Source organism: Myotis yumanensis, unplaced genomic scaffold, assembly GCF_028538775.1.
Source record: "Myotis yumanensis isolate MYYU_CA2020_CCGP unplaced genomic scaffold, mMyoYum1.0.hap1 SCAF_2, whole genome shotgun sequence".
Taxonomy (NCBI): Eukaryota; Metazoa; Chordata; class Mammalia; order Chiroptera; family Vespertilionidae; genus Myotis; species Myotis yumanensis.
The window spans coordinates 89367482-89394051 of NW_027223753.1; the positions used below are offsets into that span (position 1 = coordinate 89367482).

The following is a 26570-nucleotide window of genomic DNA, read 5'->3' on the forward strand; positions in this document are numbered from 1 at the left end:
AAAAAACACCCAACCAGAAAAGCAAAATGAAAAAAGAATCCGAAAATACGAAGATAGTGTAAGGAGCCTCTGGGACAGCTTCAAGCGTACAAACATCAGAATTATAGGGGTGCCAGAAGATGAGAGAGAGCAAGATATTGAAAACCTATTTGAAGAAATAATGACAGAAAACTTCCCCCACTTGGTGAAAGAAATAGACTTACAGGTCCAGGAAGCACAGAGAACCCCAAACAAAAGGAATCCAAAGAGGACCACACCAAGATACATCATAATTAAAATGCCAAGAGCAAAAGACAAAGAGAGAATCTTAAAAGCAGCAAGAGTAAGAGACTCAGTTACCTACAAGGGAATACCCATACGGCTGTCAGCTGATTTCTCAACAGAAACTTTGCAGGCCAGAAGGGAATGGCAAGAAATATTCAAAGTGATGAATACCAAGAACCTACAACCAAGATGACTTTATCCAGCAAAGCTATCATTCAGAATTGAAAGTCAGATAAAGAGCTTTACAGATAAGGAAAAGCTAAAGGAGTTCATCACCACCAAACCAGTATTATACGAAATGCTGAAAGGTATCCTTTAAGAAGAGGAAGAAGAAAAAGGTAAAGATACAAATTATGAACAACAAACATGCATCTATCAACAAGTGAATCCAAGAATCAAGTGAATAAATAATCTGATGTACAGAATGAACTGGTGATTATAATGAATCAGGGACATAGAAAGGGAATGGACTGACTATTCTTGGGGGGGAAAGGGGAATGAGAGATGCGGGAAGAGACTGGGACAAAAATCGTGCACCTATGGATGAGGACAGTGGGTGGGGAGTGAGGGCGGAGGGTGAGCCGGGAACTGGGAGGAGGGGAGTTATGGGGGGAAAAACAAAGAGGAACAAATGTAATCTGAACAATAAAGATTTAATTAAAAAATTTTTAATTGATTTCGGAGAGGAAGGTAGAGGGAGAGAGAGGTAGAAATATCAGTGATGAGAGAGAATCATTGATTGGTTGTTTCCTGCAGGAGGTTGGGGTGGGGTGGGGGGTCACCAGGCACAATATTTGTGAATTTAGAAATCCAGGGCCAGGTAGAGTAGAGCCAATTGGAAAAGTCTCACCTCTGTGATCCGTCTGGTGGATGGGAGTGTCTAGGGCAGAACAAAGCTTTGGAGAGTTGCTCCTCACCTAAGCTATCATCTGTTTGACTCACAGTGGTCTTTATCTCCTGCTGTAATAACTCAAATGCATAGAAAGTCACTTTACTAACCTTTCCTTTTTCTTCCTTTATTCAAATCTGCTTTCTTTGGTGGAGATTTTGAGTGGGTTTGGGTTTCCTAGCATCAAACTCTGAAGCCTTATAGTATTTCTGAGACATCAAGGATAAGACACCACAGTAAATGACAGCTTTCATTATTAGTCAAATAGCCATGTACAAGGTTATCTCATAGTAAAAACAATGTTGCCACTACCCCAACATTTAAATAATTACATAAATTTTTTTAAAAATATATTTTATTGATTTTTTATTGAGAGGAAGGGTGAGGGATAGAGAGTTAGAAACATGGATGAGAGAGAAACATCGACCAGCTGCCTCCTGCACACCTCCTACTGGGGATGTGCCCGCAACCAAGGTACATGCCCTTGACTGGACTCGAACCTGGGACCTTTCAGTCTGCAGGCCGATGCTCTATCCACTGAGCCAAACCGGTTTGGCCATAAATATTACTTTACATATTAAAAGTACTTTTGGTATGCTTTCATGAAAATATTTTATACTTTTTCATTAATTTAACTTTAATAGACTGTCTTCCAAACTTTTCTCTTTTGAAATATTTGTTTAAACTTTAAAATATTGAATTCTTAATGAAAAGATGAGCCACAAACTGGGAGAAAATATTTGCAAGTCACGGACTGATAAAGGACTAGAGGCCCAGTGCATGAAATTCGTGCACAGGCAGGGGGCGGGGGGAGGGGGCAGGGGGAGAGGGTCCCCTCAGCCCAGCCTGCACCTTCTCCAATCCAGGACCCCTCAGGGGATGTCCCACTGCCGGGACCATACAGTAGGAGTTTAGGCCCTGGGGATTGGGCCTAAACCAGCAGTGGGACATCCCTCTCACAATCCTAGACCGCTGGCTCCTAACCGCTCACCTGCCTGCCTGCCTGATTGCCCCTAACTGCCGCCCCTGCCAGCCTGATTACCCCTAACTGCCTCTGCCTGCTGGCCTGATCTGCCCCTCCTGCCGGCCCAGTCATCCCTAATTGCTCCCCTCCTAGCCTGATCACCCCTAACTGCCTCTTCCTGACTGCCTGATCTCCCCCAACTGCCCCCACTATGGGCCTGGTTGCCCCCAACTGCCCCCTTGCTGGCCTGGTCGCCCCACGCAGCCTGCTGCTCGGTCTTTGGTCGCCCCTCACTAACCTCCTCCAGCCTGGTCGCCCCACACAGCCTGTTCAGTCATCCATTCGGTTGTTTCAGTTGCGATGGTCGCTTAGGCTTTTATATAGATATGTGAAGAGCCTGGCTTGTGTGGCTCAGTGGTTGAGCATTGACCCATGCACCAAGAATTTGCAGGTTCAATTCCTGGTCAAAGCACATACCAGGGTTGTGGGCTTGATCCCCAGCAGGGGATGTGCAGGAGGCAAGCAATCAATGATGTTTCTCTCTCGTCAGTGTTTCTATCTATCCCTCTCCCTTCCTCTCTCTCTAAAAATCAATAAAGCCTGGCCATGGTGGCTCAAGTGGTTGAGTGTCGACCTATGAACCAGGAGGTCATGGTTCTATTCCAGTCAGGAATCAAAGTTCCCTTTCCCTCCATCTCTCTGAAATAAATAAAAATATATTTTAAAAGAAAAAAAGCCCACAACCTGGGCATGTGCCCTTGACTAGAATCGAACCTGGGACCCTTCAATCCACAGGCCTACATTCTATCCACTGCGCCAAACCAGCTAGGGCAAAATGAACTAAATTCTTGAAAATAGTAACTGAAACAATAAAAATCCTAGGAGAAAACATAGGCAATAAATTCCTTGACATAGGTCTTGGTGATGATTTTTTAAATCCGACACCAAAAGTAAAAGCAACAAAAGCAAAATATAAACAAGTGGACTGCATCAAACTAAAAAGCTGCTACACAGCAAAGGAAACCATCAAACAAAATGAAAAGGCAACCTACTAAATGGGAGAAAATATTTGCAAATCATGTTCTGATAAGGGGTTAATATCTAAAATATATGAGGAACTCATACAAATCCAAGCCAAAAAAAATTCAATTAAAAATGGGCCGAAGATCTGAATAGACATTTTTGCAAATAAGACATATAGATGGCCAACAAGTACATGAAAAAATATTTAACATCGTTAATCTTCAGGGAAATGCAAATCAAAACCACAATGAGATGTCACCTCACACCTGTTAGAATGGCTGTTATAAAAAAGACAGGACAGCCCTAACTGGTTTGGCTCAATGGATAGAGCATCAGCCTGTGGATTCAAGGGTCCCAGTTTCGATTCCGGTCAAGGGCTTGTACATTGGTTGCGGGCACATACCCAGTGAGGAGTGTGCAGGAGGGAGCTGATCGGTGTTTCTCTCTCATCGATGTTTCTGACTCTCTTTCCCTCTCCCTTCCTCTCTGTAAAAATATCAATAAGATATTAAAAAAAAAAGACAGGACAGCTAGAATGGGTCAGTGGAGGGGGGGGAACATCTGTAATAATTTCAACAATAATGATTTTTTTATTACTTTATTTTATTTTTAAATCCTCACCCAAGGACATTTTCTTCCATTGATTTTTAGGGAGAGTGGAAGGGAGAGAGACAGACAGAGAGAAACACCGATGTGAGAGAGATACATCAATTGGTTGCCTCCCACATGCCCCTGCCCAAGGCCAGGAGCCTGCAACCAAGGTACGTGCCCTTGACCAGAATCGAACCCAGGGCCCTTCAATCCACAGGCCAACGCTCTATCTACTGAGCCAAACCAGCGAGGGCACGATCTCAAAGTAATAATAATAATAAGGACAATGGGGAGAAATGGAGACATCTGTAATACTTTCAACAATAAAGATAATTTTTTTTTAAGACAGGAAACAACAAATGTTGTCAAGGTTGTAGAGCAAAGGGAATCCTTTTACATTGTTGATGGGAATGTAAATTGGTGCAGCCACTATGGAAAACAGTATGAAGATTCCTCAAAATTTAACAATAGAAATACTATGTGATCCACACGGTCATTATGCTAAGTGAAATGAGTCAAACAGAAAGATAAATGCCATATGATTTCTCTTATATGAGGAATCTAAAAAACAACAACAACAAAACCAAGCTCAGATACAAAGAACAGGTTGTTGGTGGTTGTGGGAGCAGAGGGAGAAATAAGTGATGGTAGTCAAAAGATTTTTTTTAAAAGATGATACAAAATACATTCCTGGGATTTGGGCAGACAGGGGGAGGGGAGGATTATGAAGGGGTCATAGTTGAGAAATAAGTAGCTGGGAGAGTGGATGACAAATATCACAGTTTGATCAGTCAGTGGAACCCATGAGGCACAGAGGAAGATGTTAACTTGGGACGGAAAGCAGGTGCTCCAGTTGAGTGAAAAGCTGGAAGGAATGTTTGGGGTAATAACCAGTCTCAACAGAATCCAGACCCTGGAGGTGGGTGTGAGAGCTCCTCTCTAGCTTCAACCCTATGGATGGTTATGCTGAACCTTTCACCTCCTGATCTTAAAAAAAAAAAAAAAAGACTGATCATACCTGGGATTGGTGTGAAGCAATTGCAACTCTCATACACTGCTAGAGGGAGTATAAACTAGTACAAACACTTTGGAGAATATTTTGGCAGTTTCTTAAAATGTTAAACATACATCTGCCATCATTCTACTCCTAGGTATTTACCCAAGAGAAATGAAAACATATGTTTACAGAGAGTTGTACATGCAAGTTCCTAGCAGTGTTATTTGTAATAGCCAAAAACTGAAGGGAATGCAAATGTCTACAACGGATGAATGGATAGACATACAATGACATATTCATTACTTTTTTTAAATATTTTTTTTATTAATTTCAGAGAGGAAGGGAGAGAGAGATAGAAACATCAATGACAAGAGAATCATCGATCAGCTGCCTCCTGCATGCCCCCCACTAGGGATTGAGCCAGCAACCTGGGCATGTGCCCTGACCAGGAATCAAACTGTGACCTCCTGGTTCATAGGTCGATGCTCAACCACTGAGCCATGCCAGCTGGTCCTCATTAATCTTTTTCAAAAAGTATGAACTACTTATACACAAGCAATCTAGATGAATCTCAAAATAATTATGCTGAGTGAAAGACCCAGACAAGAGTAAATACTGTTTGGTCCCACTATATAAAACTCTAGAAAATACAATCTAATCAATGGTGACAGACAGCAGATCAGCATTTGCCTGGGCTAGCATAGAGTGTGGGTGTCAGGCTGGCAGGAAGGAGGGATTACCAAGAAGCAAGAGGAAACTTTGGTGGGAGGGGCAATGATGGATAAGTTCACTATCTTGATTGTGGTGATGGTTTCATAGTTAGATATATATGTAAAAACTTATCAAATTAGCCTGGCCAGCACAACCTGTGAATGAGGGGGTCACAGTCGATTCCCAGTCAGGGCACATGCCCGGATTGTGTGTTCGATCCTATGTGAGGTATGCAGGAGGCAGCCGATCAATGATTCTCTCTCATCATTGATGTTTCTATCTTTTTTCCTCTCCCTTCCTCTCTGTAATCAATTATATATATTAAACAACTTATCAAATTGTACTCTTTAAAATGTGAAGTTTATTGTATGTCCGTTATATTCTTAAAGCAGTTGAACTTTACACTCCAGCAGAAACAAAATTTTAGATTCCCTTTCATTATCATCTAAAAACTGTTTTACAGAGCTATCCCTTTATCTCAAAAATAAATATCCTTTAAGAAATTTTGCTCTTCTTTCTTTAATCTGAGGTCTTATAAAGGTTATTACTTTTGATCTGGAAAAACCATTAAAGAAATTAAAAATATGCCAGGAAGTCTATAATAGAAAACAGACAAGGAGGAATTCTATGTTGCTTCAGTAAAGCATCATGAGTTGTGTGAAGCTCAGAGTGGAACGCCACCCTCTAGGAGTGAGGAGATGCAATGCAAAGACACAGAATAGAAAAGGCCTTATGCTAATTGGTGATAAATATTTTCCACTTCTAGATATATCCTTTCAAAAATCTTTTAAATTCTCTTCACCTTGGTTTTATCTGTTAAACTGAGGTAATGACATCTGTACTCATCTGAAATAAGGCAAGCAGTCAGATGAGTAGCACCACTGATTTGAAATCATCCAGTTGCTTCATTTACATAAGAAAGAAAGAAAAACAAGTTAATTGCTACTTCTGTAGCATATTTGCTTTGCCTTTGCTTCCTTAAGTATTTCACTACAGACATGTAAGCATATTTAAAACATTAGAAGATTGATGGCCATTCTCTTTTTTTTTATGGCCATTCTTAATGTTGTTACTTAATAAAAGCATTTCTCTCATTTTTCTTCTGTAATAGCTTTGAAAATTAAGGTAACTGCTAAGGGAATTTGTGAACACCCTTTCCTATAATTAATCTTAGATGTCAGTTTTAGAATACAGTTTTTAATTTTTAACAGTTTTTCTGCAAATAAAAAGTGAATCATAGGTCAGAATATGACATACATTTGAGCTCAACCTTTTTTTAAAAATCAGCAGTCACTTTTTTTAAGCAAGTGAGAATATTTATCAAACCTGAAAAGGCATCATCAAGCACATCATCAGTGCTTTACTTTCTAGTAGTTACATCTGGAAAGAAGGTAGTAAAGATTTGGGGCTAATAAGTATTCACCAACAGGTGTTTACTTATTTGCAAAGCTGTTAAGTAGTGTTAAATTGGAGAAAAGCTGAAACATTTCTGCTTGTCTATTTTAAATGCATTCTAACTAGAATCTGGTTCATAGCATCTCTTTTTTTAACTTTATTAAATTAGGGTGACACTGGTTAATACAATTATATAGGTTTCAAGTGTACAATTCTATAATACATCATCTGTATATTGCATTGTGTGTTCACCACCCAAAATCAAGTCTCCTTCTGTTACCATATATTTGACTCCCTTTATCCTTTCCTACCTCCCCAGCACCCTCCTCTCCTTCCAGTAACCACCATACTGTTGTCTGTGTTGGTTTATAGCCAAGTCTTGATTCACCTATGGTACAACTCAGTTTGAGAGAATATTTGAGTAAAGTATAGCTCACAGTTCCCATTTGTTTTTAGCATTCATGCTTTTATGGTTGTTTCCAGGTTAATATTTTTACTTATGTTTCTCCACAGATTGCAAAATTGGGAAATCTTCTAGAGTTTAAAGAAGACCACTGCACCAGACTCATTGAAGAAAATGACAAGTATCAAAGACATTTAGGCAACTTAATAAATAAGGTACAAATTTTCTTAGTCCTTTAAAAACTATGCCAAATATTAAAATAATAGAATGTTGGAGCTAGAAAGGGTCTGAGGGATACAACACAATTATATTTATTTCCTTTTACTTTGTAATGACGTTATAAAACATCCCCATTAGCCTTTTAGCTGAAACTTAGCAAAAGAACATTGTGTGTATCCTTCTGCTGTCAGCAACTTCAGTTCTTTGCTATTTCATTTTGAGGGCAAATTTTAAATCTTCCCAAATCAGTGTTCTAGTTTGACTTTTAGAAACTGCATTAACATATGGAAGTAATGTGCTCATCAATAGAAGAGTGGATAAAAAAGTGCTCATCAATAGAAAAGTGGATAAAAAAAAAGCTGTGGTACAAATGTAAAATGGAATATTACTCAGCAATAAAAAAGAATAACATTTTACCATTTGCAACAGCATGGATAAATCTAGAGGGTATTATTATAAGTGAAATAAGTAAGCCAGAGAAAGACAGATACCATATGATTTTACTTATATGTGGAAACTAAAGAACAATATAAATGAAAACATAAAACAGCAACAGACTTATAGGTACAAAGAACATAATAATAGTTGCCAGAGGGGGATGGGTGTTGGGAAACTGGGTAGAAAATATGAAGGAATTGAGAAGTACAGATTGGCAGTTACAAAATAGTCATGGGAATGTAAAGGTTAGCATAGGGAATATTGTAATAATTATGTATGGTGCCAGGAGGGCACTGGAAATATCAGAGGAATACTTTGTAAAATATATTATCTAACTACTGTGCCTTCCACCTGAAACTAATATAAAATAATATTGAATGTAAAAAAAAGTGACTTTTCCTTTACACAATTCTATATTTTAAAAATTGTACAATATGATCCAGCAACTCTATTCTTAGGTATATGCCCAAGATAAATGAAAACATATGTCCATACAAAAACTGTACACAAATGTTTATAGCAGCATCTGTAATAATAATAGCCTTGGTGGTCATAACACCCTTACGCCGTGAGGCCCTCACGCCATCATAAGGAGGCTGCGTGTGCAGTGGGCACACGTGGGCGGGCACGGCTGCATGTGCAATGAGGCCCATTCGAGTGGGCGGGGACTTGACACTGTGTGCACGGCCCCTAGGCCTCGACATGTGGCGGGCCCAATGGTGAGCCATGTGGCCAGGCCTGGGGGTCCTGTGGGTCCGTGCAGCATGAATCGGGACCCCTGGTTCCAGCCTATCTATTTGGGGCAATCAAAAAGGGCCTACCTTTTTGGGGTGATTAATCACAAGGCTCCCACACTGTGAGAGGGCACGGGCCAGGCTGGGTAACAGCTCCCCCCTCCCCAGAGTGCACAAATTTCATGCACTGGACCTCTAGTTATTCATAATAGCCAAAAGTGGAAATAATTCAAATTTCCATCAACTGATGAATGAATAAAATGTGGCATATCCATATGGTGCAATATTATCTACACTAATAAAAGACAAAGATGCTAATTGACCGTACCTCTGCAACGCCCTAAGCCATGCCCACCAGCCAATCAGAGTGACTATATGCAAATTAACCTAACCAAGATGGCAGCCACGGAGCTGGAGTAAGCAGGAGGCTTGGTTGCCCGGATGATGGAGGAAGCCAAGCTTCCTGCCTGCCATGAGCCAGCTGTAGCCTCTGCTCATGGCAACAAAGTTTCAATTATAGAAGACAAATAAATCCCAGATACCTGCTTCCAGCCAGTCTCTTCCAAGAGCTTAGGTGGCTGGGGGCTGTGACCAGCCTGCAAACAGCCATCAGCCCCTCACCCAGGCTGGCCAGGCACCCCAGCGGGGACTCCCACCCTGAAGGGGCTGTGGCCAGCCTGCAAACAGCCATCAGTGCCTCACCCAGGCTGGCCAGGCACCCTAGCGGGGACCCCCACCCTGAAGGGGCTGTGGCCAGCCTGCAAACAGCCATCAGCCACTCTCCCAGACTGGCCACACCTTCATGGGGTGAGGGTCCCCACTGAGGGGCTTAGCCAGCCTGAAAATGGCCCTCAGATCCTCACCCAGACTGGTCAGGCACCCCAGCAGGGCCCCCACCCTGAAGGGGCTGTGGCCAGCCTGCAAACAGCCATCAGCCCCTCACCCAGGCTGGCCAGGCACTCCTATATAATGAAAGGGTAATATGCAAATTGACCCAACAGCAGAACGACTGGGAATGACTGGTCACTATGACACACACTGACCACCAGGTGGCAGATGCTCAATGCAGGAGCTGCTCCCTGGTGGTCAGTGCACTCCCACAGGGGGAGCTCTGCTCAGCCACAAGCCAGGCTGATGGCTGCCAGCACAGCAGTGGTGTTGGGAGTCTCTCCTGCCTCCTCAGCAGCGCTAAGGATGTCCGACTGCAGCTTAGGCCTGCTTCGCCTGGCAAGTGGAAATCCCCTGAGGGCTCCTGGGCTGCCAGAGGGATGTCTGACTGCCAACTTAGGCCCAATCTCCTGGGGAGCAGGCCTAAGCCAGCAGGTGGTCATCCCCCGAGGGGTCCCAGACTGCGAGATCACACAGGCCGGGCTGAGAGACCCTCCCCAAGTTCACAAATTTTTGTGCACTGGGCCTCTAGTCCTATATAATAAAAGAGAAACATGAAAATTAGCCGTCCCTCCACAAGCCACGCCCACAAGCAGATCAGAGTGACTATGCAAATTAACCACCATCTTGATGATGGTTAATTAACCAAACAAAGATGGTGGTTAATTTGCATACGTAAGTGTCAGGCACCCCAGGAGGTGATGGCACTCATGGCTGCGAGCTCACAGGACCTTTGCTGGCCCTGGAAGGTGAGGCCATAGCCACACCCGCAGGCTCTCAGGACCTATGCTGGTCCGGGAGGCGAGGCTGCCCGTGCCTAGCCATGCCTGCGGGCTCCTGGGACCTTGCCAGCAGAGAGCGGGAGGTTTGGAAGACTTGGCAGAGCAGGAGACCGCTGGACATAGAGCAGAACGAGAGACAGGGCAGCTTGGAGGGTGTGGCTCCCTCTGACACCCCAGCTTCCTCATCACAGATGTGGAAACCTGATAGCAGGGAGGAGGAAGTCCCACCCCCACAGAATCAGCCAGAATCAGCCTTTGGTCAGACAGCTCTCAGCAGCCTGATAGCCAGGACTCTCATTCACCTGCATCTCAGACCGTGACAGTAAAGAGGTGGGACTATGTCTAAAGAACAACTGTTGATACAACATAGCTCTGCAGCCAAAAGATGCCGGTGTTATCAACAGAAAATGTCTGCAGAGCAGCATGCGTGTGATCTTGAAAGAAGGTGACACCTGCGACAGGATGTATCTGAACACCAGCTATTAGAAAAACGTCACTCTGATGCAGAAAAACACCGGTGTTATCGACAGAAAATGTCTAAAGACCAATGTGCCTTTGAAGTTGAAAGAAGGCGGTGGCGATGACAGAATATGTCTAGAGAACAGTCATCAACAAGTACTACCAATACCAGTAGGAACTGCCTTCTCAGCGAAAATGGAGTACACGAGGATGCAATTCTCAAATATAGTTGTGGTGGAATGACTGTTCGATTTGAATTTTGCCTATCACTAGATTTCTCTGATGAAAAACCATCCGATGGAAAATTTACTCGATGTTGTAGCAAAGGGAAAGTCTGTCCAAATGATATACATTTTCCAGATTACCCAGCATATTTAAAAAGATTAATGACAAATGAAGATTCTGACAGTAAAAATTTCATGGAAAATATTTGTTCCATAAATAGTTCTTTTGCTTTTGCTTCTATGGGTGCAAATATTGCATCGCCATCAGGATATGGACCGTACTGTTTTAGAATACACGGACAAGTTTATCACTGTACTGGAACTTTACATCCTTCAGATGGTGTTTCTCGGAAGTTTGCTCAACTCTAAATTTTGGATACAGCCGAAGCTACAAGTAAAAGATTAGCAATGCCAGAAAACCAGGGCTGCTCAGAAAGACTCATGATCAACATCAACAACCTTATGCATGACATAAATGAATTAACAAAATCGTACAAGATGCTACATGAGGTAGAAAAGGAAGCCCAATCTGAAGCAGCAGCAAAAGGTATTGCTCCCACAGAAGTAACAATGGCAATTAAATACAACCGTAACAGTGATCCCAGTAGATATAATTCTCCCCGTGTAATCAAGATTGCTGTCATATTCAGAAACAAAGATGGAGAACCTCCTTTTGAAAGGGACTTGCTCATTCATTGTAAACCAGATCCCAATAATCCAAATGCCACTAAAATGAAACAAATCAATATCCTGTTTCCTACATTAGATGCAATGACATATCCTATTCTTTTTCCACATGGTGAAAAAGGCTGGGGAACAGATATTGCATTAAGACTCAGAGACAACACTGTAATCAACAATAATACTAGACAAAATGTAAGGACAAGAGTCACACAAATGCAGTATTATAGATTTCATCTCTCTATGTGGGACATGTTCAATCCTATTTTAAATGCAGGAAAATTAACTCAACAGTTTATCGTGGATTCATATTAAAAAATGGAGGCCAATCAGATAAATTTCATCAAAGCAAACCAATCTAAGTTGAGCATTGAAAAATATAGTGATTTGATGGATTATCTCAAATCTAGATCCGAAAATGACAATGTGCCGTTTTATCAATGGTAAAATGATAATACTTCCATCATCTTCCGAGGGTAGTCCCAAATATATACAGCAGCGATATCAGGATGCTATGGCAATTGTAACAAAGTATGGCAAGCCCGATTTATTCATAATCATGGCATGCAACCCCAAATGGGCAGTTATTGCAAACAATTTACAACACTGGCAAAATGTTGAAAACAGACCTGACTTGGTAGCCAGCGTTTTTAATATTAAGCTGAATGCTCTTTTAAATGATATCTGCAAATTCCATTTATTTGGTAAAGTAATAGCTAAAATTCATATCATTGAATTTCGGAAACGCAGATTGCCTCACGCTCACATATTATTGATATTAGATAGTGAGTCCAAATTACGTTCCTCTAATTCCCTTTCAATGTGCACAAATTTCGTGCACTGGGCTACTAGTTTGTCAATAAAAGGAAATGAAATACTGATATGACCTACAACATAGATGATCTTTTGAAACACCATGCAAAGTGAAAGAAGCCAGTCACATATTATCTCATTCCATTTATATGAAAAATCCAAAATAGGAAAATCTATGACAGAAAGTAGATCAGTGGTTGCTCAGGGCTAGGGATATGGAGAGAGTGGAGAGTGGCAGCTAAGGGATATGTGGTTTTCTTTGTGGGGTAATGAGGATGTTTTCTAATTGATTGCGGTGATGAATGTATACATCTGTGAATACATGAAAAGCCATTGAGTGGGTCAATTGTGTGCTATGTGAGTTATATCTTAATATACTGTAAATAAAATCTCTTTTAAAAACTGTGTTAATTTTAACCAAATGGACTATATCCCTTGATTGATAATACACCAGTTGTCTGGAAGATAGCTAGATCATAGTTGACTCATTACAGTTGTCCATTTTTTGACACTTCACTTTCTGCATGATGAATAGACATATTATAATTCCATTTCTATTTCTGTTTTCAAAATATAAGGAAGATGTTTTGCTTATTGTAAAACGTTCATTGCCGGGAGTCATATAATTGAACTTCAACTTGTAGAGATTTTTTTAAAAATTAAATAAAAATTCTAGAATTTATCAAAGAATAATTTGTTTAGCTTATTTTTTCAAGGTTACATCATATGAAGAAATCATTGAATGTGCTGACCAACGGCTCAAGATATCCCACTTCCAGATTGCACAGTAAGTTGAAAAAGCTTAACTTTTAATTTTGTAAACATTTACTGATATTTTATTTTGCTCTCTGGCTTGCTAAATTTATTTTTCCTTAGACTCTTAGAGAGAAGAAAAATGTATAATTTTATAAATTAAGATCACTTTTAAATAATTTAATCTTTGAATGTGTGGACTACTTGAATCACCAGATTTTCATCTTCCTTCCAGAGTTCACTTTGATTTGGGGGAAGGGAGTGAAGAGGGGTGGGTGAAGAAATTAGTGAGAAACATCCAAAATTTTTGGAGGATATTGTGATGGCATTCAAATAAAATAACCATGAAATCTTAGGATTTATTCACAAAAAATTTTTGAATGTACACCAAATGAGACATACATACATATACCACATACCAAATAAACTTTCTCATTATAAGGAGATTTAGCTTAAAACACCCTGAATTGGTGGTGTATGTTTTTTATAATATATTTTTATTGATTTCAGAGAGGAAGGGAGAAGGAGAGAGAGGTAGAAACATCAATGATGAGAGAGAATCATTGATTGGCTGCCTCCTGCATGCCCCACACTGGGGATCAAGCCTGCAACCCAGGCATGTGCCCTGACTGGGAATCAAACCTGGACCTCCTGATTCATAGGTCGACGCTCAACCACTGAGCCATGCTGGCCAGGCCTGAATTGTTGTTTTTAAATTCTGCAAAGTTTTTCCACTTACTTATTACCCTCATTTCTCATATGTTTTTCCTCAATCCTTCCTTTGATTTCATCTATACTGTGCTGGTTATCTCTAGAGCTTAAGCATCCCCGTGCCCTGGCTGGTTTTGCTCAATGGTTAGAGTGTCACCCACGAACTGAAGGGTTGTAGGTTCGATTCCTAGCCCCAGTCCAGGCACATGCAGGAGGCAACCAGTCGATGTGTCTCTCTCACATTGATGTGTTTTTTTTAAAAAAAAAATTAAATCCTTATTGTTGAAAGTAATATATATGTCCCCTTTTTCTGCCCATTGACCCCTTCTAACTTGCCCCTGTGCCCCCCCTCCCCACTCTTCACCACCCTATTGTCTGTGTCCATATATATATATATATATATATATATATATATATTACCTATGGGTAATATATATATATATTACCCATATATAAATTACCCATATATATATTACCTATATATAAATATATATATATATATTTATATATATTTATATATATATAAAATCTTTGGTTAATCTCTTCCCGCCCCCTCCCCCCCGCTTCCCTCTGAGATTCATCAGTCTGTTCTATGTTTCCATGACTCTGATTCTATTTTATTCATCAGTTTATTTTGTTCATTTATTTTTATTTTTAGATTCAATTGTTGATAGGTATGTATTGATTGCCATTTTCTTCTTCTTCTTCTTCTTCTTCTTCTTCTTCTTCTTCTTCTTCTAGAATGCTTTTCAACATTTCATATAGTACTGGTTTGGTGGTGATGAACTCCGTTAGCTTTTTCTTGTCTGTGAAGCTCTTTATCTGACCTTCAATTATAAATGATAGATTTTATAGGTAGAGTAATCTTGGTTGTAGGTCCTTGTTATTCATCACTTTGAATATTTCTTGCCACTCCCTCTGGCCTGCAAAGTTTCTGTTGAGAAATCAGCTGACAGTCATATGGGTGCTTCCTTATAACTAACTGCTTTCCTCTTGCTCCTTTTAAGATTCTCTCTTTGTCGTTAACACTTGGCATTTTCATTGTGGGGCTCTTTGGGTCCCTCTTGTTTGTGATTCTCTGTGCTTCCTGGACTTGTAAGTCTATTTCTTTCACCAAGTTAGGGAAGTTTTCTCTCATTATTTCTTCAAATAGGTTTTTAATTATCTTGCTCTCTTTCTTCTTTTTCTGGTACCCCCATAATATGAATGTTGGTGTGCTTGAAGTTGTCCCAGAGGTTCCTTACACTATCTTCATATTTTTGGATTATTTTTTCTTTTTGCTCTTCTGACTGGGTATTTTTTGCTTCCTCATATTCCAAATCATTGCTTGAGTCTCAGAAGCCTCTACTCTACTGATGAATCCCTGTAAATCTTTATTTCACTTAGTGTATGCTTAATTTCTGACTGCTCTTTTATTATGTCTTTGACATTCTCACTCAGATCCTTGAAAGTCTTACTAAGTCCCTTGAAGCTCTCATGAAGCCTCTTGAAGCTCTCATTAATATCCCAAGTAACCTTATAAGCATATATTTGAACTCTGTATCCAGTAGCTTGCTTACTTCCATTTCTTTCATTTGTAACATGTTTCTTTGTCTCTGCATTTTGACTGCTTCCCTATGTTTGTTTCTATGTGTTAGATAGAGCTTTCATGGCTCCTGGAATTGGTAGAGTGGCATTGTGTAATAGGTATCCTGTAGGGCCTAGTGGCTCAGCCTCCCCAGTCACCTGAGCTGGGCACTTTCGGTGCGTCCCTGTGTAGGCTTTGTGCACAGTCTTGTTGAGCCTTGATTGCTGTTGGTGTCACTGGGAGGAATTGATCTCCAGGCCAATTGACTGTGCAGAGCAGTTGTGTTTACAATGGAAGAGCTGCTGTGCAGGAGACACTCCTATGGAGCAGGGCTTTGGTGTTCACTGAGTCTGCCCCTTGAGTGTGTCACTTGTGGATGTGTAGAGTTATAATCTGGTATGGTCTGAAGTTGTCCACCAGGTTTACTAACTCTGGGACCTCCCAGGAGGTGCAAAGTCAGCCACTGCCTGGGGCCACTGAACAGGAGCTACAGCTAGATCTGCAGATGATTGCTATTTGTATTGGGCTAGGAAGTACCCAGGTGAGGCCCATCTGTGAAGAAAGGCATACTGGTGCTAGTGCTGGGTCTTGGGCCTTTTTTTGATAGGTTTGGGGTATGTTGCCTCCAGCTGCTACTTGTTTAAGAGATTTTAGCAAAGTCTGCAGTCTGAGCCAGGACAGGCCATTCATATGGAAAAGAGGCTGAAAACAGCTTGAGTGAGGCTGCAAATTGGATGAAGTGGGGTCTCAGGGCCGAGTGAACAGTGTGGACCATGCTGATGGAAAGTCAGATATGGCTGCCAGTCAGCCCTGTGACAGGGGAGGTCCCAGCATAGGAACAATGACCCTTGCAAGCACCCCTGTCTAGGAGAAAGCTGCCCCTGAGTTCCTTCCCTGATGCCAGACAGTCTAGTTCCTCCCCATATGTCCCTGAATTCCCCCAAAGCCACTGCACGGCACTGGAACTCTGAGAAAGTAGGACCATGTAAGTTCACATGTGGGCCTTTAAAAAGAATACCTGAGACTCCAGCAGCCTCCCATGTCACTCACTCAGCCAAAATCCCTGCTGGTGTTTACAACCCGAAGTTTTGGAGACTTCTCTTCCCAGTTCTGAACCCTGGGCTGGAGGTCTGGTGTGGACTGGGAACCCCTGCTTCTTATGGGAGGCCTTAGAGATATCCCTCCCAGCTAAAGAAATGCCAAACAAGGGTGTTAGACCAGCCCATTCTGTACCTCTGCTCCTTCTACCAGTCTCAATGCACTTTCTGCTCTAGTTGTAGGACTTCTATTCAACCAGATTTCAGGTGGTTCTGAATGATGGTTGTTCTGTATTTTAGTTATAATTTTGATGTGGTTGTGGGAGGCAGCAAGTGCCAGCGTTTACCTACACCACCATCTTCACAATCTGCCTTGGATTTTAGAAACAGCTAAATAAAAATATATTTAAAAATAAGACCTGACATCATTGCTGCAACATTCCCATATGGCAACCTTTGGCAAGATCTGATCCCTGATTTGTCCTAATCCACATTTATCTGGCTTTAGTCACATACTTGCCTGACTTTCTCATAAGCATTTGAGGTTATAACCCTTGCAATAGAATTTTCTGTTCCCCAGGGTCTGTTTACCCTCTATGGCAGGCTGAATAATAGCCCCAAAAGATATCCAAATCCTAATATCTGGCACCTGCTACTGTTCCATTACATGACAAAAGAGACTTTGCAAATTGATTAAATTCAAGATTTTTTTAAGGTTGACTTTTTAAAAAAATTGATTTTAGAGAGGAAGGGAGAGGGAGAGAGAGATAGAAACATCAATGATGAGAGAGAATTATTGATAGGCTGCCTCCTGCATACCCCCTACTGGGAATTGAGCCCACAACCCGGGCATATGCCTTTGACCAGAATCAAACCCAGGACCCTTCAATCCGCATGCTCTATCCCATGAGTCAAACTGGCTAGGGCTAAGTTAAGGATCTTGATATGGAGAGATTATCCTGGATTGTCCACTCAGGCTCTAAATGCAATCACAATTGTTCTTACAAGAGGGAGGCAGAAATAAATTTGATGATAGAAAAAAGCAATGTGGCCATGGAAGCAAGGGGAGAAAAGGAGATGCAATGAAGGGCCATGAGATCAGAAATGAGGACAGCCTCCAGAAATGGAAAAAGCAAGGCAAAGAATCCAACTCTAGAGCCTCCGGAGGGACATTTCCATGCAGACACCTTGATTTCAGCCCAGTAAAACTGACTTCCGATTTCTGACCTCCAGATGGTGGGAGAACATATGTGTGTTGTTTGAAGCCACCAAGTCTGTTCTTACAGCAGTCATAGGGAACTAATACACCCTCCCTGGATGGGAATGTGAGTTTGGGAGAGACTATCTTAATTGAATTTTCCCTCCTAGGGGCACAAGGGAACCCACTACTTACCTCCTTTGGTAAAAGCCATAAAAACAGAACACAAGTAAATGTCTTGTAGGCCACTTGAATGCTGTGATTCTTCCTGTAACACTCTTACACATTTCCCCATGTCAAAGCAGTTCACAGCTCAGGGGTTTTGTTAACATGTTGCCGCGAGGATCATGTTGGGTTTACTCATACAGAATAATTGATTCTTGACCCACCCTGTAAAGAGAAGAATATCTGAATGTCACTTTATAGGTTTACTGCTGTCTGCTCTCCTTCATCACCACTGGTACCTATAAAGAGAAAAACTGATTAAATAATGTGAGTTGCTAGGAAAGAATCCCAATTACCCATATAGTGAGATGGATGGATGTGGAGACAGCTAGATCACATTTGAATTTATATACTCAAACCCTCCAATGAATCTACAAAATATTAGTTTAGAAAAATCAATTTTAGTCAAATTTTAATTGTTTCTTTTTCCAGTTTAGAAGAGAGAAATAAACATTTGGAAGGTCTAATTACAAGGCCCAAAAATATAGCCAGAAAACCAAGGTAATTTTTTTCTTTTTATAAATAATGTCTTTCACTTTAAGATGTATGTATAATAAAATATATATGTATAATAATAAGTAATAAAATTTTTAAAGCTTTTAAAAAATCTTTTTAAAAAAGATTAAAAATATAGTCTATGAAAGTGCTTATTTGGGGGGTTAGTTTTTTTTGCCTGGCATAAAACAGTTGCCTGATAAATGTTTTTTGTAGGATCTGAATTAGAAAGCCAGGTTCCCTGCCCTCATGGAATTTCAGATCACTTCTAAGGAAGGTACTATAAAGATTATGAGTTAATATTTTATCTAATAAAACAGCTTACCCTGCTATAAATGTATAGCAGAACGGATTTCATGACCAGATTTTCTTACACTAATGTTAACTCTTATAATCTTCCAGTATTTGATGCTACAAGGTATATTTGCAAACCTAATGGGGTTAAGATCATAGTAGGATTTTAAAATCAGACTCTTCCTGGCCTAATTCCTGAGGTACTAATAAAACATTTACTAGTTCCCAAAATGAGAATGAGTTTTCCCCATGTGCAAGGATTCTGTAGGAAATTTCAGAGAATTTGTTTCATGATTCATATTCCTTGGCCAGATCCAACATATACAAAAAGTGTGGAGGGTGAAGAAGATGAGAGAAGAGATTCCTTTGACTCTGTCAGATTGTGAGCTCCCACTACCTCTAAGTAATTGTACCTCTTTTCCCTAAAGGCTTGTGAAGGGGTTTCAGGAGATCACCTAAAGAGCTTGGAAAGAAATGCTTTTCCTAAGAGTTGGGAACCAGGATCAGTGACTCACTCATGCCTGAGAAAGCTAAATAAAGCAGCTGTGGCAGTGCAAGGACAGAGGGGCTGTGTTGGGGGTGGCCTAGTCTCCCTGAGATTGTGATGAGCCCAAAGGATGTATGCAATAGTTTCTTAAGAACCATGCAAGTGAGAGTTGAGTTGTTGTGGGCTCTGCTCAAGGCTGTCTGGAGGGGTATCAGCAGCAAGAAGCTGAAAGGGAACACACAATTCTTTGGGTGATGAAGAAATATCAACTGACCACCAGATGAGAGATGCATAAGCCTGGGTCAAGGGACTTTCAGTGAAACCAGATAACGAATGGGTCAGGGCTACTTAATTGTCACTACTTGAGCCAATTAAGCAGAGACAGGGTTGAATCATGTATGAGCGTTTATTCCAAAAATGCCAGCAGTATGGGAGAGCAGCAGGTCATCCACGAAAATCTGCTCTTCCCCTTACCCCCATAAACCAGCTGCTTATATTGGGTAGAAGAACAAAGATTACATGGGAAAGGAGGAATTACAGGCATGGGGAAGTAGGCAAGGTACAATGGTTACAGGTTACAGGCAATGTGGGTTGAGGGTCACAAAGAGCAGGCACCTTCAGGACCAGACTGTTTCAGCAACAAGGTTGTTAATCTTTCCATGATGATCGGCAGCTCTAGGAAAAAGTGAATGGATCACATTCCCAGGTTAACTCCCATGTCCTGGAGCATACAATTCTCAGCCAGGTCAGATGTGCTTTCTCTAATCAGAATAGAACAGTCACAGTTAACAGAGTATGTTTAATATTTCTTAGAACTATAGCTAGTCCCCACTATTCTATTTCTGCCCCTAACTGTAAGACAGAGATCCTTAGCAAAGGCAAGCTTTGAAGAGAGAGAATCAGCTTTAGCCATTTGCCAAGCCCAGAGATTGTGTAATCACTCAGCCAAGTAAGAATGTCCTACAGCCTACATCCCATCTCTTCTGCTGAAAATGGAGGAAGTTGTGAGCAAAGAGAGCAGAAATTGGCCTCCAAGGGTAGATGGGGTCCACCAACTGAAGCCGTAGCTGAGAGAGGTGGAGAAGTCCTACTTTTGAAAGAAGGTTAAAGGATTGATTACTATTTAAGACTGGATAATATGCCTACTGAATTGAGACTGTGTTTTTGCCTCACAGTGAGGATTGACTGTTACCTTAAAGCAGCGGTTCTAAACCTGTGGGTCGCAACCCCTTTGGGGGTCGAACGACCCTTTCACAGGGGTCACCTAAGGCCATTGGAAAACACATATATAATTACATATTGTTTTTGTGATTAATCACTATGCTTTAATTATGTTCAATTTGTAACAATGAAATTGAGGGTCACCACAACATGAGGAACTGTATTTTAAGGGCCGCGGCATAAGGAAGGTTGAGAACCACTGCCTTAAAGTGAGTAAAAACTCTTTGGGCCTGCTGTGTAGTCAGCCAATGGCAAAGGAAAAGCTCCTTCCCTGAGTGGCAAAAGTCTAAAGCAGGAGGAGGAGGCAGACATTAAATGTGCATTTTGATTATATGTCATGTTTGCTCAGCTTACCGTTTGCAAATACAACTATGTTTTAAAAGTCAAAACTCCTGCCCTGACCAGTTTGGCTCAGTGGATAGAGCGTTGGCCTGTGGACTGAAGAGTCCCAGGTTCAGTTCCGGTCAAGGCGATGTACCTTGGTTGTGGGCACATCCCCATTAGGGGGTGTGCAGGAGGCAGCTGATGGATGTTTCTCTCTCATGGATGTTTCTAACGCTCTATCCCTCTCCCTTCCTCTCTGTAAAAAATCAAAAAAATATATTTTTTTAAAAAATTAAAACTCCTTAGGAGATTTGTATTATATTTGCCAACTGATAGATTAACAACAATTTATTTTTTCTTAATATGAAAGATAATATCTGATGCCTGGTATATTACAGCTGTTCAGTAATTGCTAATTTAAGCTGCATATATCTCTTCTGAGTTGCTGAGAGAAATTGTGAAATATGTTTTTCCAGAATTATTTTAAAATAAGAAAATTTGCATATAAATTTTTACACTTTTCACTAGTTCATGTATTTGCTTACTGTATAAATAACATGTGGCCTATTTTTACAACAAATTTGAGGCCCATATGTATAGACTTAGCTTGGCCTTGAAGCAAGGAGGTGAGGGAAGAGCTCTCAAGGCTCTTTCTTAGAAAACTTAAGACTTACACCAGCCTTCAGCCACCACTGTTCATGAAGCCTTTCACTGGCCAATTGGCCTCACTGAACTCAGCACGGGAACATGTTTTGCACTACTGCGTCATCTCAAAATTATGATGCTGCTTTTGCCAATTGTCTTCAGTAGAGGAAACAGTGGGAAACAGGGGGAAAAAATGGGCACTTTAATAGTCTCATACCTCTTATTTTTGCTTCTAGTTCTTAATCACTTTCAAGGAAATTTCTTAGGTTTTCAAATCATAGCCAAAATTTTATCCTAAGCAAATCTATGGGAGTGTTAAAATGTAATGAGATTGTGACTCAACATATTTACTTAATTACATTGAGAATGATCCATATATTACATACTGAAAAATCTTTAACTTAATCTTTTAGGGTCTTATAATTCTATCCTAAATGACAGTTTCTCCTTGAGTGAGGGAAAAAATATGTTAAATAACAGCATACTTGGTTCATTATTTTTAGTTCTCCACACCATTTCTCTCTCTCTCTCTCTCTCATTATTCTCTTTCTATTTCCTACAGACCAAGAAGATTAGAAAATCATCTAAAATCCATGCCTGAGGTAGGTCATATTGATGATCATTATAAAGAACTAGAGGCCTGGTGCACAAAAATGTGTGCACTCGGGGGGGTCCCTCAACCGGCCTGTGCCCTCTCGCAGTCTGGGACCCCTCAGGGGATGACCACCTGCTGGCTTAGGCCTGCTCCCCAGGGGATTGGGCCTAAGATGGCAGGCAGACATCCCTCTGGCAGCCCGGGAGCCCTCGGGGGATGTCCACTTGCCAGCAGGGAGCAGGCCTAAGCTTCAGTCGGACATCCTTAGCGCTGCTGAGGAGGCAGGAGAGGCTCCCAACACCATCACTGTACTGACAGCTGTCAGCCTGGCTTGTGGCTGAGCAGAGCTCCCCCTGTGGGAGAGCACTGACCACCAGGGGACAGCTCCTGCATTGAGCATCTGCCACCTGGTGGTCAGTGTGTGTCATAGTAACCAGTCATTCCCAGTCGTTCTGCTGTTAAGGTCAATTTGCATATTACTCTTTTATTATATAGGATAGAGGCCTGGTGCTTGGATGGGGGCCGGCTGGTTTTCCCTGAAGGGTGTCCCAGATCAGGGTGGGGATCCCGCTGGGGTGCCTGGCCAGCCTGGTGAGGAGCTGAGGGCTGTTTTCAGACTGGCCACAACCCCTTCAGAGTGGGGGTCCCCACTGGAGTGCCTGGCCAGCCTGGGTGAGGGGCTGATGGCTGTTTGCAGGCTGGCCACACCCCCTTCAGGGTGAGGGTTCCTGCTGGGGTGCCTGGCCATCCTGGGTGAGGGGCTGATGGCTGTCTGCAGGCTGGCCAAGCCCCCAGTGAGGACCCTCACCCCATGAGGGTGTGGCCAGCCTGGATGAGTGACTGATGGCTGTTTGCAGGCTGGTCAAGCCCCCCAGCAGGGACCCTCACCCCATGGGTGTGGCCATCCTGGGTGAGGGGCTGATGGCTGTTTGCAGGCTGGCCACAGCCCCCAGCCACCCCAGTTCCCAGTGGAGGCTGGCTGGAACCAGGTATCTGGGATTTATTTATCTTCTATAATTGAAACTTTGTTGCTTTAAGCAGAGGCAACAGCTGGCCAGGGCAGGCAGAAAGCTTGGCTTCCTCCATCGCCGGAGCAACCAAGCCTCCTGCTTGCTCCAGCTCCATGGCTGCTGGGCCGCCATCTTGGTTGGGTTAATTTGCATATAGTCACTCTGATTGGCATGTGGGTGTGGCTTGTGAGTGTAGCAGAGGTACGGTCAATTTGCATGTTTCTATTTTATTAGATAAGATGTTATATTTCCATGTAATTTGATAATCACACAAGATTAAGCATCAGTTCCTGAAGTTACCTTTCAGTAATGTTCACCTTAGCTTTCCACTCTATCCTCAGATGAGGGCCTCTTTGGCCTCTAATCATAGTTTGTCCTATAATTAGAAGCCCCTCTCTGTGGACCTTTCTTTGTATTGGTCCTCTTAACTTCATCCCACAGCTACTGCTTCATGTCAAGCCCTCATCATTTCTTTTCTGCCCTCCCACAGTCATCTTCTAATTGTGTTTCTGCCTCCAGTTTTGCTCTCCTCCTGTCTTCCACAGAGTAAATAAAATGATTATGCTTTTCCCCTACATAAGCTCTCCAGTAGCTCTCCAGTAGTTGCATTCAGGATCAAATCCAGTCTCTTTAGCTTGGCACATAAGGTCCTCTATGGTCTAACCCAGCCGTGGGCAAACTACGGCCCTCAGGCCAGATCTGGCCCATTTGAAATGAATAAAACTAAAAAAAAAAAAAAAAAGACCGTACCCTTTTATGTAATGATGTTTACTTTGAATTTATATTAGTTCACACAAACACTCCATCCATGCTTTTGTTCCGGCCCTCCGGTCCAGTTTACGAACCCATTGTGGCCCTCGAGTCAAAAAGTTTGCCCACCCCTGCTATCCAATTTGCTCAGTCACTGCTCCTTGTCACCATACACACCAACCCTATATAATCATTTGAAATTTTCTAAATGTGCTATGTTATTTTTATGCTTTCTTGTGATTGCCCATGCAGTTCCCCCTACCTGGAATCTTCCCAATGACTCCTTTCCTCCTCCTTACTTCATTTCCCACTACCAGCTCAAGCTCCATCCTCTGCCCTGTCAACCTGATACTTCCTCCCATGTTTCCACACCGTACCCTTTGATGCAATAGCACTTATAACATTTCACTAGTTCTCTTCTTGCATGTTCTTTGAATTGACTAGAACTCTTTTAGTGCAGGGATTGTCTCATATTTATTTTGGTATCCCCAAGCACCAATGCCATAATAGGTACTAAATGGGAGTGAATATTAGACTTGCTTGTAGACCTAGGACCAAAAGTACCCTTTCTGGCCAAAACCGGTTTGGCTCAGTGGATAGAGCGTCGGCCTGCGGACTGAGGGGTCCCAGGTTCGATTCCGGTCAAGGGCATGTACCTGGGTTGCGGGCACATCCCCAGTAGGAGATGTGCAGGAGGCAGCTGATCGATGTTTCTCTCTCATCGATGTTTCTAACTCTCTATCTCTCTCCCTTCCTCTCTGTAAAAAATCAATAAAATATATTTAAAAAAAAAAAAAAAGTACCCTTTCTGGAGTAATTACTAATAGAAAATACAGCAGCTGCTGCTGCCCCTGTCCTGCCCCAGGCAGTGGACATCTACATATATAAAAGGCTAAGCTACCCACCAACCAGCTGCCTGGCTGGTAGCTATAATGTGCAATGATCACCAGGGGGCAGATGCTCAATGCAGGAGCTGCCTAGCGACTGCAACTTTGCAGAGTGCCCTCTCACATTCCAGGACCCCTCGGGGGTTGTCGGACTGCCGGTTTCAGCCTGATCCCCGCAGGCCAGGATGAGGGACTCCACTTGCCAGAGGGACCCAGCTCACTCCACAAATGCCCTTGGAGCCCCAGTGCCACCCCAGGTGTGGCTGGCTGGAGAAAGACCATGAGAGGTTGGCTCCAGGCTGTGCCAGTCCTCCCCCGCTGGCCACCTTCTAATTAATTTACTTTCAAATGTGCACGAATCCCTGCACCAGGATCTAGTGTATTCATAAATACCATGGCCTATTTGTGACATAGCTCTGTGAGGGAGAGGACAAAGGTCTTCACTCTTTGTGCCCCATTGAGACCCAACTATTGCAATAGTTACAAAGACACCTTAATACTACCAACTCTTGGTTATATTGTGCTGGTGAGTCACTTCATGGAGTATTTAGATTCTTACTTCTATTCCTTTTCCTTCATTCTGCCAGCTGGCAACCAAACCAAGGAAGATGAAACGCAACCAGCTTTGTTCCTTATCATGTCCCTTAAATGGAGAAAGGTTGAAACAAACAAAATATGATTAAAATATAGTATTGGTATTATTTGTTACGTCCATCTATCCCATAGTCTTTCCTTGTACCACTTTTCATATGTAATCAGGAACGAGCTATTTATGGAATAAGAATTCCATATGTAATCAAGAATCTCTTTTTGTTCTGTCACTGAATTCCTATCTTTCCTGAAAACTTAACATTTTTTCCCTTTCATTTTTAGATGTCAGATATTTCAGAAGGAACTGGAAATGATTTAGATTAAACAGGACTGAAGAGTAAACATTAATCATTTTTGTCAACCACTCCAGGAGCAGTCACTACTAAGCATAGTACCCCGATCAATCCATACAAATGATACATTAAAATTGTATAAATGGTGAAATTTTACCTTCCAAAAAATGTGATTATTTTCTAATTTCGTCCTGTAAACAATCAAATATATTCTACTTTAATAAAAACATATTAATACAATGGCTGATTTTCCAAATATCTATTTTCATTTTCACAGAATATCACTCCAATGTTATCAGGTCTTCAGTGACACATAAAAGTAGTCATGTATCTTATTTCAACTTTTTCCCTCCTGAAGGACATCCTTTTTCTTTCCAGGCACCAGGCTCTTCCTACTGCCAATTAAAGTTAAAAGGACACTTATTTGAAATTCTTTGGAATTAAACCATAGATGAAAAGAGAGGACTTATCTTTTGAGACCTAATGCTATGATTTCCTCCTTAACATTGTTTTGAGGAATTAGTTTTGAATTTAAACAAAGGAACCAAAGATAGCAGATTTTGTGATATGTATCAGAAAGATAAGTGAACATAGAATATACTTTGTTCTTTAGGTAAATCCCAGAGCTAGGATGGAAGTATAACTGTTGAATCAAAAATATATCTTGAGCCCTGGCTGGTGTGGCTCAGTTGGTTGGACGTCATCCCATGCATCAAAAGATTGCTGATTTGATTCCTGGTCAGGGCACATGCCTAGGTTTCGAGCTCCATGCCTAGTAAGGTGCGTGCAGAGGCAGCCAATCGATGTTCTGCTCTCACATTGATGTTTCTCTCTCTCCCTCTTCCTTCCTCTCTCTGTAAAAATCAACTTGAGTGAAAAGGGAAGAAATTATTTTATCTCACTGAAATTAGTTTTGCACTTCAATTAACCAGGTAAGCACAAGAGGAAAATATATATCTGGCCCTGTAGGAGGTGCTGAATAAAGAAAAGTTGTTATTATTGTTATTTGGGG

At 41.6% G+C, this 26570-nt stretch overlaps 1 protein-coding gene across 1 annotated transcript in view; it reads left to right on the top strand.

Moving 5' to 3' along the window:
- The window catches only part of CAGE1 (cancer antigen 1), a 78946-nt gene extending 53290 nt beyond the window's left edge, over positions 1-25656 (top strand). Inside the window, exons 8-12 of the mRNA XM_070403444.1 lie at positions 7348-7452; positions 13192-13262; positions 18399-18467; positions 21995-22034; positions 25548-25656. Of these exons, the coding sequence (XP_070259545.1) occupies positions 7348-7452; positions 13192-13262; positions 18399-18467; positions 21995-22034; positions 25548-25589 (327 nt within the window). The 3' untranslated portion in view covers positions 25590-25656. The remainder of the gene's footprint in view (positions 1-7347; positions 7453-13191; positions 13263-18398; positions 18468-21994; positions 22035-25547) is intronic.
- Positions 25657-26570: the final 914 nt, after the last annotated feature.